This window comes from Emydura macquarii, unplaced genomic scaffold (assembly GCF_026122565.2).
Source record: "Emydura macquarii macquarii isolate MOO-44397 ecotype Brisbane River unplaced genomic scaffold, CSIRO-AGI_Emac_v2 contig_67, whole genome shotgun sequence".
Lineage (NCBI taxonomy): Eukaryota > Metazoa > Chordata > Testudines > Chelidae > Emydura > Emydura macquarii.
This window is the reverse complement of record NW_027130204.1, coordinates 2729143-2742442: the sequence shown is the minus strand read 5'-3', so window position 1 is coordinate 2742442 and position 13300 is coordinate 2729143. Positions and strand designations below refer to the sequence as shown.

The 13300-nt window shown below is 46.2% G+C and overlaps 1 protein-coding gene across 2 annotated transcripts in view; it reads right to left on the bottom strand.

The window, feature by feature from the left end:
- The window catches only part of SYNPO2L (synaptopodin 2 like), a 42443-nt gene extending 33146 nt beyond the window's left edge, over positions 1-9297 (bottom strand). The window contains exon 1 of one of the 2 annotated variants that reach the window (XM_067537836.1): positions 9038-9297. In XM_067537836.1, coding sequence (XP_067393937.1) covers positions 9038-9142 — 105 coding nt within the window. In that variant the 5' untranslated portion in view covers positions 9143-9297. The remainder of the gene's footprint in view (positions 1-9037) is intronic. The other variant, XM_067537841.1, reaches the window with a different exon arrangement.
- Between the last annotated feature and the right edge of the window lie 4003 nt (positions 9298-13300).

Genomic DNA, 13300 nt, shown 5'->3' with positions numbered 1-13300 from the left:
GGGCTCCCTAAGACCACAGGAGTATGTTGTATAGTATATAAGGGGGGTGGGAACTGACACTGTAAATAAACTGCACTGGGTGTTTTATCAGCATAAAGGTCTCTGAGCAATTTGTGGGTTTGAGCAGTGGCAGGAGCAAGTGGGTCCTGACGCAAGGTGTTTGTTTTGAATTTCAGTGAACACGGGATTTGTTTAAATTTAAGTATTCCCCGTCAGTGCTGGGAACACAAATAGGGTTGTATTAGAGCAGGCGACCAAGGGAGTGAAACTGACCAGCCTACTTTCAGTAACCAAGCTGAGTGATAGCAAAAAATTAAATAAAGAGCATCAGTGGTGAAGAGTAAACTATGTTTGTAAAGTTATTTCAGTTTTTGTAATGGCAGGCCTTATTAGCAATATGGGAAGACCATATTTTTTAATATGCAGGGCCTGACTCAGATCTCACACACACCTGTTTTCTATTGGTTTGTATCAGTGGGAGAGGAGAATCAGTCCCATTATTTGTATTTATTCTGACAGTCCATTAAAACAGAAATCAGCAGACATAAACCACACTGAGAAGACAATACGGATGGCTGAGACTACTAGAAATTCTGGTCTTCTAAGCTAAAAGCTCAGCCCAAGGCCGGAAGCTGAAAACAAATCTGTATGTGGGGTTGACCACAGAGGATCAAGAGGAAGCTATGAAGATAAAAGTTTTTGATTACTTCACTGGGGAGAGAAGATGAGAACTGAGTGAGATACAGCATCATTGCCAAGAAATAATGCCACGGACACTAGAATAGCTACTGAAGACATTAGACAAGTACTTGACCATAAACAGAATGAAGCAGCAAGATATCAGGTTTTTATATGAAGGCAGGAGTCAGATGCATATGTCAGCAAACTCAGAGCCCCAACTTCTGGGATACAAATAATTCATTGAGCAGAAGCCAGATCACGTGTGGCAACCCCAAGATCCACTTACAGGCCAGATGCTACTCCCATTGACATCAATGGAGGCAGGATCAAGCCCTCAGAGGACTATCGCTCAGAGAAGCAGATCTAGTCCTGGCAAATGCCTCTTCATAGGGAGTGAGTCTTCGCTGCTGCAGAAAGAGAGGGTGTGGGAAACTTGAACCTGGCACAGACAGAGCACAGGAATATAAGAGATCTAGAATGCCATGAAAAGGGGAGGGGAAAAGGTCCAACCTACGGGCAAGGAGTGTGGGAAACAAAGCCACTCTGAGTAGGTGCCACATTTATACCAGGAAAACAAAAGCTGCAGTGGCTCATGGGATTAGTAGCAGTTTCATCCAGCAGATTTTCACCTGTAGATGGCTGGTTGGAATCCAGCTATGGGGCCTGATTCCTCCCTTACGTTACATGAGGTTTTTATGCCAGTATAACTGCACTGAAAGCATTGGTGGTACCATGGTGTAAAACTGGAGTAACATGGAGGAGAACAAGGCCCATGACAAGAGGGGCCAAAAGTTGTTGGCCTCTAATTGGTGACCCACATGGAAAGTGTCTGGTGGTGTCAGCCCAGGCCCTGTGGACTGCAGAAAGAGGCACCACAATTGTCACATAGGATTCTTCTTGCTGGCAGCCGGAGGGCCAAAGCCAGAATGGCCATTCAGCTTGAATTACCTTCTGGGTGGTGATTCCCAGGTCCTTTGATAGAGCATTGTGAGGGACATTGTATTCTGGGACCACATGTATTCTGCGAATAAACTAGTAACCTCAGTCCCCAGAGCTGTCACTGTTACCTTCTGCCAGCACTAAATTAGCATGAAATGTTATAAATAACACCGGAGGCTGGGGGGCTGGGAAAGGCAGCCGAGCACAGGGTGAATTGCACCAAACACAATAAAATCCTGCTTGTGTGACCAAAGCTGGCCCAGGGACCCAGAAAATACCTGCACTTCCCAAGAATGCTGTGAGACCTCTTTGCTGTTCAGCTACTAGCTCAGTGATTGGTCCAGTTCCACAGGAACTGTGCCCCCAGTTTTTAATATAATGACAGGAACAACGGTGAGAGGAAAGACTAGTCTGCAGAAATGCCACCAAGAGCAAGTGCCACATATTTAAAAGCATCCTGCAGCCAACAGGTAAATGCGAGTTTAAAAGAAAAATCCTTGCAAACAATACTGCTTTGAGTTGCTATGCACCACTGGGTAGCAAGGCAATACAGATAGTGGACCAGATCACACTATACCACTGTTATCAGAGAACTGAATTTGACATAACACAACCATCTTGTACACTTAGCCCCATAAACTGGAAGCAAGGACACTACAGAGTCAGGAAAATCTGGCCTTGGCTTAGGCAGACAGAACAAAAACATCTGTACAATTGCAATGTTACTAACTAAGCCAGATACAGTGAAAGGACAGATGCATGAAAAGGCGGCAATATCTGACCTTGGTCTGGGTGTCTCTGTCTGTAAATTTCTTGCTGAAGTTGCTCTGCCAATAAATAGAATAATGAATTATTATTCTCTGTTGCTAAGCTGTTGTTAGGGAGATTGTTAGCCTATTAGAGGCCATTATGAGTTATGTGCTTTGTCTGGAGACAACTTATGAAGAGTTTAGAGAGTGTACATTGAAGAAGCTTGGGAGAGCAGCTCAAGAGGATTTCTACGAGCTAAGAGACTGGCATCAGATTCCCCAGCAGCTAGGAGAAAAGCTGGCCACCAGAACCCTGCTGCTGAATCACTCAACGCCACCTCAGACTTTGGGTAACTATATTCCGGAGTGTTCTAGACCAGCGGTTCTCAATCAGGGGTACATGTACCCCTGTGTGCACGCAGAGGTCTTCCAGAGATACAACAACCTCTAGATATTTGCCTAACTTTACAACAGGCTACATAAAAAGCACTAGTGAAGTCAGTACAAACTAAAATTTCATGCAGATAAAATAAGAAAGTAAGCAATTTTTCAGCAATAGTGTGCTGTGACACTTTTGTATTTTTATGTCTGATTTTGTAAGCAAGTAGTTTTTAAGTAAGGTGAAATTTGGGATACAGAAGATAAATCAGACTCCTGAAAGGGTCCAGTAATCTGGAATGGTTGAGAACCACTGTTCTAGACTATTGCATTTTTTTATGTGTGAGTTGTACTTAATAAAAACAAGGATTTTTGGATGGAAGCACTCTTGTATGTACCAATCTTTTATTAGACAGAAGTGCTGTGTCCCCAATGATTTATTTCCTGACACCTCCTGGAAAATAGCATAGCTTTGGGTTCAGATAACCCTGACTAACACCACCACAATACTTTTAGTCTGAAAGACGATGAGGGCTGAGAAGAAAGCCTACCTACCAATCATACTAGTAGAATATGGAGATGTAATCCCAGGAGATGAACACAGGCATGGTAAAATCATCTTGCAAACACACAGTCCTTTTGTGTGTACCATATGGCTAACAAAATGCAGAATGCCATTGGCCCAGTGGAGCATCTAACTAAAGAACCTCTTGAGAAGGGACATTATGGCGTTGGTTGGAACACAGTGTGGATCTGTAGCGCAGTGGTGGCAAGGGACCCATCAGAAACTCTTTACTAGATGTGGGTGATAAGGCAAAGGCAACATCCATCTGTAGTACTCAGGCTGGCTTCTGGTACATAAAGCTGGTGGCAGGAGCCTTCAAGTGGCAGCATTAGGTATAAATGCATGGAGGAAATCAGATCAGCCTTTGTGGGCTTCCATTGCAATCGCTGACAGCCATCCACTAGAGGGACTTCTGGGTCTCCTAGGAGACAGTAGCATCCAGCTGCCTTTGAATAAACAGGCTATAGGATGGAGCCATCTGAGACTGCTTCAGCACAAAGCTGGGGTAGTTCTTAGACAGCAGGCACAGTCAGCATGGATCCTATAGGGAGGGAAACGGGACTCAGGAGGGAAGAGTTTGAGAGAGAGAGACCTGGAAGAGGAATTAACCTGAGGGCAGATTGTAAGGAGCTAACTTGGGGAACTAGTGGGAGTTACAGAGCAGCTGTATCATTACACTGAATACAAGTTTATGTGATTTAAGAACTGGTCCTGACTTCACAGAAAAACTAACACAAAGAGCATGGAACAGTCTCTCTCTGATTTTGCATGTGCATGTCCATCCACCCCTCTAATCTCTTTATTCTGTTTTGAGATGGTGTGTCCATGTGCATGCTTTCCTTGCCCTTAATCCTGAGCTCTGGGGGTGCCCAGGGAATTGTGGGCCAGACTATCAGTTGATGTAAATTGTTTATGCTGATTTGCACCAGCTGAGGCTCTGGTTCTCCGTGTACAGTTCACTTTCTGCCCGATAATCTTAACTCTTTACCCCGGCTGGGAGGATGGGAACTATTCCAGCAGTCTCCTGCAGAGCCATCCTGTTCCTAAAGCACAGCAGCAGGGCTGATCCTACCCAATGTAACCCCATGATGTGTGCCTACCTTGCAACTCTCTCAAGCTCAAGACACCTTTGTGACTACACACCCTGTGTGGCTGTCTGAGCTTTCTCATAATATACCATGAACTGAGGCTTCCACAGTTACTTGTGAGGTTCCTGGCCTTGATCCATTATGCTGCCAGCAATATTTTCTGTGTCACAGTGTGCTAGGGCATCTGCCTACCTAGGATGTCAATCAAATCTGTTGCCCCTTTAGCTTATTTATTACTGGGATGACTTTTGGTGTGGCTTTCCCAGCTCTCTGTAAAACTATTTACCCTTTTCTACTGCAGGTTTCCTGGGCATTAGTGAATTCCAACAGGTTTTTTTAACTCGCTCTTCATTCCTGTCAAGTCTGGGAGTTGTGATGCCGCATTTCCTCCACAGCAGGGCCACACCATCCGGGTGGCTTTACCAGTCCAGCATTACAGCTGATTGCCTATGTGGAGCAAAGGAGTCAATACGTGTCTCTGTGCTTGGCTGTGGGCTGGTAGGAACAGACATCAGCTGGTTAACCTAGGGTCAACCCTAAAGCTGGCCCTGTTACAATTGAATATTGGTGTGTCAGACCGGTTGATAGCACTATGGTCACTGGACCCTGGGCACAGTTGAGTAGAAGGAGCCACGTGCATCTCCCTGATCCTGAAACCAGCCAGGTTTCCCCCCCCGGTGTAGTTTAGAGCAGTCTCAGGGCTGCTTTAAATTACATCAGACCGACTATGGCCCCAAGGGGCTATTTGCCAGCTGTGGATTGCCAAAGTGCAGCTGATTCTGGGCACATCCCTTAAACCAGAGGCTGTGGTGGATGGGATGGCATAGAAGCCAACTACGCCAGCTCTGCATCAGCTGGGCCCAGCATGTGATGAAATAGCTGCTCTCTCCCCTTTTGTGCTGGCTGGAGTGGGGCTCACGACTGAGCCCTTCATATGGCCAAGAGGTTTAAAACACCTCCTCAAGCTATATGTTCTCCTTGTAAGATGCTTTGGTTTCTGTATGGAGAAGCGGCTTCAAATCCCACTTTTAACTTGTTTCTTTATTCAGTTGAGACAAACTCAGTGATCACATGTTGGAAAGAACAGTTTAAAACATGTGTGCCCACTGATGAGTTCTGAATTAGTTGGAGCTTGAAAGACAGTTCTTGGCATCAATGAGAACAGCTCAACAAAAATGCTGGCTCAAGGGACAAACAATAAAAAATCAAATAAGATTGTATGATGTATTAGGAAAGGGATAGAGAAAAATATTCTAATGCCATTTAATACATATATGGTACATTCTGTGTCCTGTTTTATATATCTTGTCTCAAAAAAGCCACAGTAGACATTAAAAAAAGGTCCAGGAAACAGCAATAAAAGTGATTAAACATATCAGGGGCTTCCATATGCAGAGGACAGTAAAAAGACTAGAGTGTATACCTGACCAAGAAAAAGACTAAGAGGAACTAGGAGAATGATACTTCTATTATATAAAATAATGAATAGTGCAATGCAAGCCAGCCAGGCACACCAATTTACCCTGCCTTATAAGCAAAAACAAAAGGCTACTCAAGTTAAACAGGACCTGGCTACAAAGGAAATACCTACTTATGCAATGTTAGTTTAATGTGTGCAACTCCCTGCTGCGCAATATTATTGAGACAAATACCGTAACTAAGTAAGGTTTTAGTCAGACAAGGAAAGGACTAGATGTTCATGTTAATCAGCTGTTTATAGTTAGGATACAATTACCAGGACTATCAATTCTCAGACCATGGGGCATAATCTGATCACCAGCTGAGGGGAGAGTTTTTCTCCATAGCACACTATTAAATCATTAGATGCACAGTTTTACACCTTTTTGTGAAGCATCCAACATTGACCACCGCAAGAAACAGGCTGAGACTGGACTGACCATCAGTCAGACCCACTATGGCAGTTCCTGTGGCCCTGGGTAACCATCATTTATTTATTGTACTTGGCTTATTTCCACTTATTAGGCCCAGATTAGTCTCTGGCGTGGTTGCCCCTTCATTACACAGTGTGTCGGTATATAGAAGCAATCTGGTACTATCTCCATGGGTATGCCTCCTGCTGTAGGGTTCACACTACGGCTTTCTTAGTCAGTATCTGAGCATTGAAATCCCCTGTGATCACAATAGTAGACTTTTTTTGTAGGCATCCCCCTTTCTCTGCACAAACATTTCCTGGCATCTACAGCACAATCATATCTGTCCCATCTATAACGCCATCTCAAAATTCACCTTCATTCCTATTTTATCCATCCTCTCCCCATCCAAACAGTCTCTGCTCTGTATGACACAACACTAATAGTATTTCTTTTATGCTAACGCAATGTCTTTCTATTTTCATCTTGGCCCCCCTTTCTACTGAGAGCTCCTTTCTTTGTCAGCTCTGAGTTCACCGACAACTCCTTTCTATCCAATCTAATCTAGCTAATGTATGCTGCTGTGCCACACTCATCACTGCGAGCGATGTCTGAACGACAAACCATCCAACCTGAGCTCTGCTGGGCAGGCCGGACTTTAATGGCAGCTCCCTCCCTGCCTGCATGCGACAGGCCCAACAGCACCAATAACTTCTTCCCAAGTGCCATCCAAATGGACTGATCTCATTGATGAAGGCAGAGAAGGACAGTCAGTTGCCCACCATATGTCCAGATGCCCAGCACAAAGGAAGCAATGCAAGAGTTGTGCAAAGTTGCTCTACTTCTCCTGGCAAATGCCTTATGAGTACAATCTACAGTCAGACTCTTATGGTGGCAGAGCCTTTCCTATCTTCAGTTCCTAAATTATCCAGTAAGGCAGTGTTAGGGGATATATTTTTTGCAGTCAGTATTTTGGTCTAATCCTGAACCTATTGAACTTGGTAGTAAAACTCCCATTGATTTTAGCAGGACCAAGATTTGGCTTTTTCTCAGAAAGCAAGATCCCAGACTGGAGCTCAAGATCTGCTCTCCTACATGGCAATGCAGAGCATGACTTCAGAGTCAGCTTCTGGAGATTTCTTCTCTCTCAAGCATTCAGACTGATACCAGTGTGATCGTCTTGGGTTTACAGCACATGGACTCCTGAATCCGTTGTGGGAAAGCTACATAAACAACGCTGTCTCTAAGATGATATAGTGTTCAAGGTAATTATTTATTCCAAAGTGAAGTTAAATCCTGGGCAATAATCTCCCAAAATGAGATTTAGTTCTGAGCAATATAAAAGGGTTAAATCCTGCAGATAGTATGCTTTGTGCTTCAAATCTCAAATGGATTTATACAAACTATATTTTACACTAATGAACTATATCTGCAGTATCCATGTAATGTGTGGATAGTGGGAAAATATCTGTATTGCAATACTTATTTTTCAGTTCTCATTTCAGGGTGATAGCTAATGCTAGATTATATCCAGTCTGAAGTGCTATTAATTCCTGGGGAATATTCCATTCACTCCTGGGTGCTATTTATGCCCAGAGAATATTTAATTCCAGGTGCTGTTCATTCCTGGGTTATATTTACAGGAGACATGGAATTCTGCAGGATGGCATCTCTGGCCCCACTCCCGCATCTCTAGGGAAAACTGGCAACAAAAAAAACAACAACTCCACACTCTGCATAGTTTATGGGAATGCCAAAAATCTTCTTCTGCGCAGAACCTCCACACAGCTAGGCCCACGGGTGATGACTTTGTTTCCCCACAGCACTCAAGACCCCACTGAGTTTGTGAAGAAGTCCTCTCTTTGGCGATCATCAGTCTTTCCCTATTTTAGAGACCTGTATCTGGGGACCAAACTATCTGACATTTGGCTGAATGTCTACGGAACTTGCCATTCTCCAGTGCTTTTCCACAGGCACAGGCTTCCTAGGGACCCAGAAGTTGCTGGTTCTAGCACATTCCCACCCTTGCTGCTGGTGACACTGCCATGACATCCTCAAATATCTTTCGGTCAAAGCTAAGACAGCAGTTGTGGATTAATAAAGCAGAGGGATTTTTTTCTAGCTGTTGTATTTCAACACTGCTCAGTGATAACTTTGAAAAGAAAAGAGAAAACTATAAGCAACTGCAGATCAGAAAGAATGCAATTCAAGGTTCATCTTGATTCATGTTTTATCCTTCCCCCTTTTACCCTCAGTTTCCTGAAACTTGTACCAATAGCTGCTGCTTGCAATCATCTTAAAAAGCAATTATACAGCTTCCTTCTATACAGGAGACTCACAGTAATTTGCACTGATGGCCATGAGACCCATTGTGATGGTAGAATTTTGCAATTTAGTGGAAATAGGATCTCTGACTCCTGCACTGTTGCTGCTGTTATAACGGTGCTTACAAGTGAGGAGAACTGTGCAGATTATAAAGTGTCCGGATTATCAAGGTTCTGCAGTAGAAAGCAGTGATGTGCATGAGTGGAAGAAAGCAGATCCTCACCTGCCACTTCCCTGTCTATTTCGATCTCAGTAACACACATTTCAGAACCTTCACCCTCCTCCCGGGAACTGGCAGACTATCCCACCCAAGATCTCCTTTCAGACCCACTATGTTAATAGAGCATTCCTTAATGACAGTGGGAGATGTCTGACTCTCCAGGCGTTTCTGGGATCAACTGCACAGCCTTGCTCTGGAGAGTTAACATCTCCCAATCCTACCTTTGACACCTGAAGGGGTCTTTTCTGCTCAGAGCCCCCCTGCAGCCGGAAGCCCCAGGGGGCCCCTCCAGACAGAGTAACCAGCACCTCTTCTTCAGCTCCCATGATTTCAGCACTTTTGGTTTCTTTCCTTCTCTGATAACCTCTTCCCCTCTTCAAAACAAAACCCCAACTCTTACGGGGTGGTAGCTCCCCCTTGCATCTCCACAAATGGCATCGACTCCTCTCCTCACTCTCTCCCTCAAGCTCAAACACATGAGGGGAGAGTTCAGACCGGTGAGCCCAGCCCTCCCTGCTCTTCTGCACTCTCAGCTGCTGTGCTGCCTATGATTGGGCATTTGATTCCGCTTTTGGTAAGGGGCCAGAGTTGTCCCTCACACGTGTCATGTCAATCTCACCCTCTCTGCCCCCCACATGCACCATGGATTCCTCGCCGACGTATGGCTGAAAATAGCTCACCTCCTGTCTCTAGAGCTTGGTCGCATGGCCTTAAAGCCGGAGTGATTTCATTTAAGCATTTCAGTAAAAATGGATATTTCTACCCCTCACTCCCACAACAGCTCCTAGGGTCACCCAGCACGCAGGAATCACTAAAATGACAGCTGCAGGAAGAGATATGACACTAGATCAAACTCCCTCACAGCAGGCTCGCTTGTAGCGCCCGGCTCAGGAAATTTGAACATGATGATCACTTTGGGAGAAACACTTTCTCCTTCTATGTTTGAACCCAGGCAGGAGCTCCTCTTACTGTGTATTCCCGCACAGCCAGTGCCACCACACTATTCCTTATCATGGCTCCTGAAAACATAGGCAGACACTAGAGCTGTTGTCAATTCAACCCCACAGACAGCCACACCTACTACCCTCCAGAGCAATACCTGCTCTTAAAGGGTGGGATGAGAATAGATAGAATCATCCACCCAGAAGGGGCTCTAATTCTTCTCTCTCTGGCTCCTGGGGAATGCTCTTGATGTAGGGGGGTTTCCTGACTGGGTTGGAGCCGACAATGGCTCTGTGATACCTTCCCTCACAGCCCCCATTAATGTGGGGTATGACAGAGAGGAGTCGAGACCAAAATGCTGTTTGCAAACTCTGGCTACTCTCAGTCATCCAGGGAATGTCCACACTGCAATTAGACACCCATGGCTGGCCTGTGCCAGCTGACTCAGGCTCGCGGGGCTCAAGTTAAGAGGCTTATGTTGTGTGGCTTACCAGCTTTGCCAATGCCCAAAGCCACATGGTAAGACACTACAGTAGCCTTCATGTTAACAGTGCTCTACTATTCAACAATTTTTTTTTGTCCTGTTAACTCATTGAGCTTCCTCTGAAAAAACTCTGCGGGTCTAGATACTAAGGTAGGGTGTCTTGTCTCAAGATGCTGGCGTAATGTGCAGTGCCGCATACTCGTTTGCCAGTACTTCACTGCATATCACATTGAGGCCTTGGTGCGTCACTGGACCCGCTCCATGTAAATCCCAGTTTGAAATAAGCTTTGTCATATTTTCAGCTTCTGAGTTTTGCTGGAACCTCTGCTGCCGCCCTCCCTCCGGCTTGTGTTATACTTTTCTCCCTTTGTCACAAAATGATCCACTTCCCCTGTAAGCTGTTTCTCACTGTAAATGTGCTGTTGATAATGTTTTTAAGTTCTTGGGGGAAAACCCATGCAACGGACGTCTTTGTGTCATAGTTGCTAAGAGAGCCCTGTGTGGGACTAGTGAAGAGCCCTGCAGCGCCCTGTGCAGCTGCAGCTCCCGCTGTCAGCCTGGGCTCCTGCTGTCAGCCCAGGGCATCTGGGGAGTCCTGCTGTCCCCTTGATCCCATTCCCCTAGGTGTGCACAGCCCTTTTGCATGAGCCCCAGCTGCCCAGGACTGATAGCCAGAGCTCTTTCAAAAAAAGGCATATAGCTCACACCTCCCTTTACACATTCCCTCATCTCCCTTGGGAGGCCTGCCTCATAGTTTGGGAACTGCTGATCTAAAGGAATTGCTGAGCCTACAAGCACAGATGAGGGTATGGCAAGGTGATGAACCCTCTCTACTCCTAATTGGGATTTTTCTCCCATTCTTATAACAGCTACCTCTTAATTTCATATCTGCTTGCCAGAGCCTTCTGTCACCCTTTTCCACCCTCCCTGTCCTTCACTTTACATCTACAGCATACGTGTAAGCACATAGCTGTGAGAATGCAGGGGACCTGTAACTGTTCTGAAAGGGACAGAACTAATGTGTGTGTGGAGGACAGCATATTGCTTCAGTTTCTCTCTCCCCTGAAGTGTTTGCGCCTATAAATCAGAATAAGGAGCCAAGTGAAGATCTGATCCCTGTTTTAACATGTGCTGAAATCCTCACTTTGGCCACATGTTTCGGGTAGAGTGAAGATGGATGGTATTTGGATTGACTGATGGAGTGGTGTAGGCTCAAATTGTGCATGTGTGCAGCTTTTCTAAACTGCCAGCAGTATGGGAGAGAGGTAAAGAATGAGGAAGGAATGAAAGGAAGGACAAATAAAATGAAAGCAGGGACAAATAAAATCTATGTCTCTCGCTAGTTCCACACAAATCTCCCTCAGTCCTCTGACAAGAACTTCTGAATTGTGTAAGATCCTTAGGGCAGGGACCTTGTCTCATCTGTATTCTTACAGTACTGAGCATGTTGTTAGCCTGCAACATGTAATAAATAATAATTGCTTTACAGTTCTGGGTGATGGCATTTTGACATGACAACATCACATTGCTTCACAGTGTGATGATTTGTTATGACTATCACCTTTTGTCACTTTCTGCTGTGATGTTGCCATACTGTGTTGCTGTTGGGGTGCTGGAACAATTTGTATAGTGGGGGCACTGAAAGCCATTGAATCAAATGGTAAAGCCTGTGTATACTGGAATCCACATCAAGCCAGGCTGTATGGCAGCACACCAGCACCCTTCTTTCCAGCACCTCTGGTTGCTGTGGGACAGCGTGCTGCAACAATGCCAAGCTCTAATGACTCTTGTTTGCAATGCAATCACATTTTGGTGTGAAATTGGCACAGTGTGTTCCTGTGTGGTATTTTAAAGTACCACAGACACATTATACTGCCAAAAAATCAGCATACCCTGTTGTTGCACAATAAATGTTTTGCTGCGATGATGCCATCTTGTGTTGTGATCATACACTGTGATACACCTTACCAAACAATTGTGGTGCTTCAGTGCAGCAAGAACTCAAAAAATTTCATACCAGTGAGCAAGCCCATAAAAATGGCTACTGTGACCGTTTTCATGTCCGTCACAACCACTCTGGCTACTGTCACATCCTTGGGTAAGCGGATCCTGGCTGCTATTGGCCCCATTGGACTAGCAGTTTGTGGCCACCGTGACACCATTGGGACTTGGGGCCTATCAGGAAAGTGGCTGGGGACTTCACTGAGCTTGTTGGCCACTGGATGACTGACTGGTGACCCCACTGGGCTGGTGGCCTATTAACTGGTTGGTGGCTCCACCCAGTTAGTTTGTGGCCAGTTCAGTTAGGGGGTGGAGAACCCACAGGCTTCTGGCTCACTGGGTGAGTGAGCCCATTGGTCGTGGGGCTTCTGTTCCAATGGGAGAGTGCAGGGCTGGATTTCCAAATAGGCACAGTAGGCACATGCCTAGGGACACCAGTGTCCTAGGGGCATCTAAACCGTGATGGATACCGCATAGGCCCCAGCCAATTTGGGGACCCCGTACAAAGCACCAGAATTCTGGCCCCACCCACTGCTCCTCCTCTTCCTCCGCGGTGCCGCTCCCTGTACAGGCCAGAAGACAGAGTCCAGGGATGAACATATTCCCCCCACCCGGAGCTGGCCTGGTGCCCCACAGAACAGACGTGGGTGTAAATCCAGCCCTGGGTGAGTGGCTGGACACCCACTGGATGAATGGCTAAGGACACTTGGGTCTTGTGGCCCACTGAGCGAGTGGCTGGTGACCCATTTGGCTCATTGGCACCACTACTCTTGTGCCATTGGGTGAGCGACCTTTGGCTGTTGCCTGGTGACCCCCTTGGGCGAGTGACCCCATTGGCTGTGTGACTGGTGATCCCGTGGGCGTGGTGGGGGGGCAGCTTGTGGCACCCACGGATCCCTCCCCACCCCAGACGTGGGCTCCTTCCCTGTGACACCATGGCCAGGGGCGTTCCCACAGGAGGTAGACGCAGAGGCCCGTAAGCCGTGTGACGTCAATGTCAGGGAGTGGGACCCGGAAGCCGCGCGGCCTCTCCCGGCCTCATGGCGCCTGCGCAACG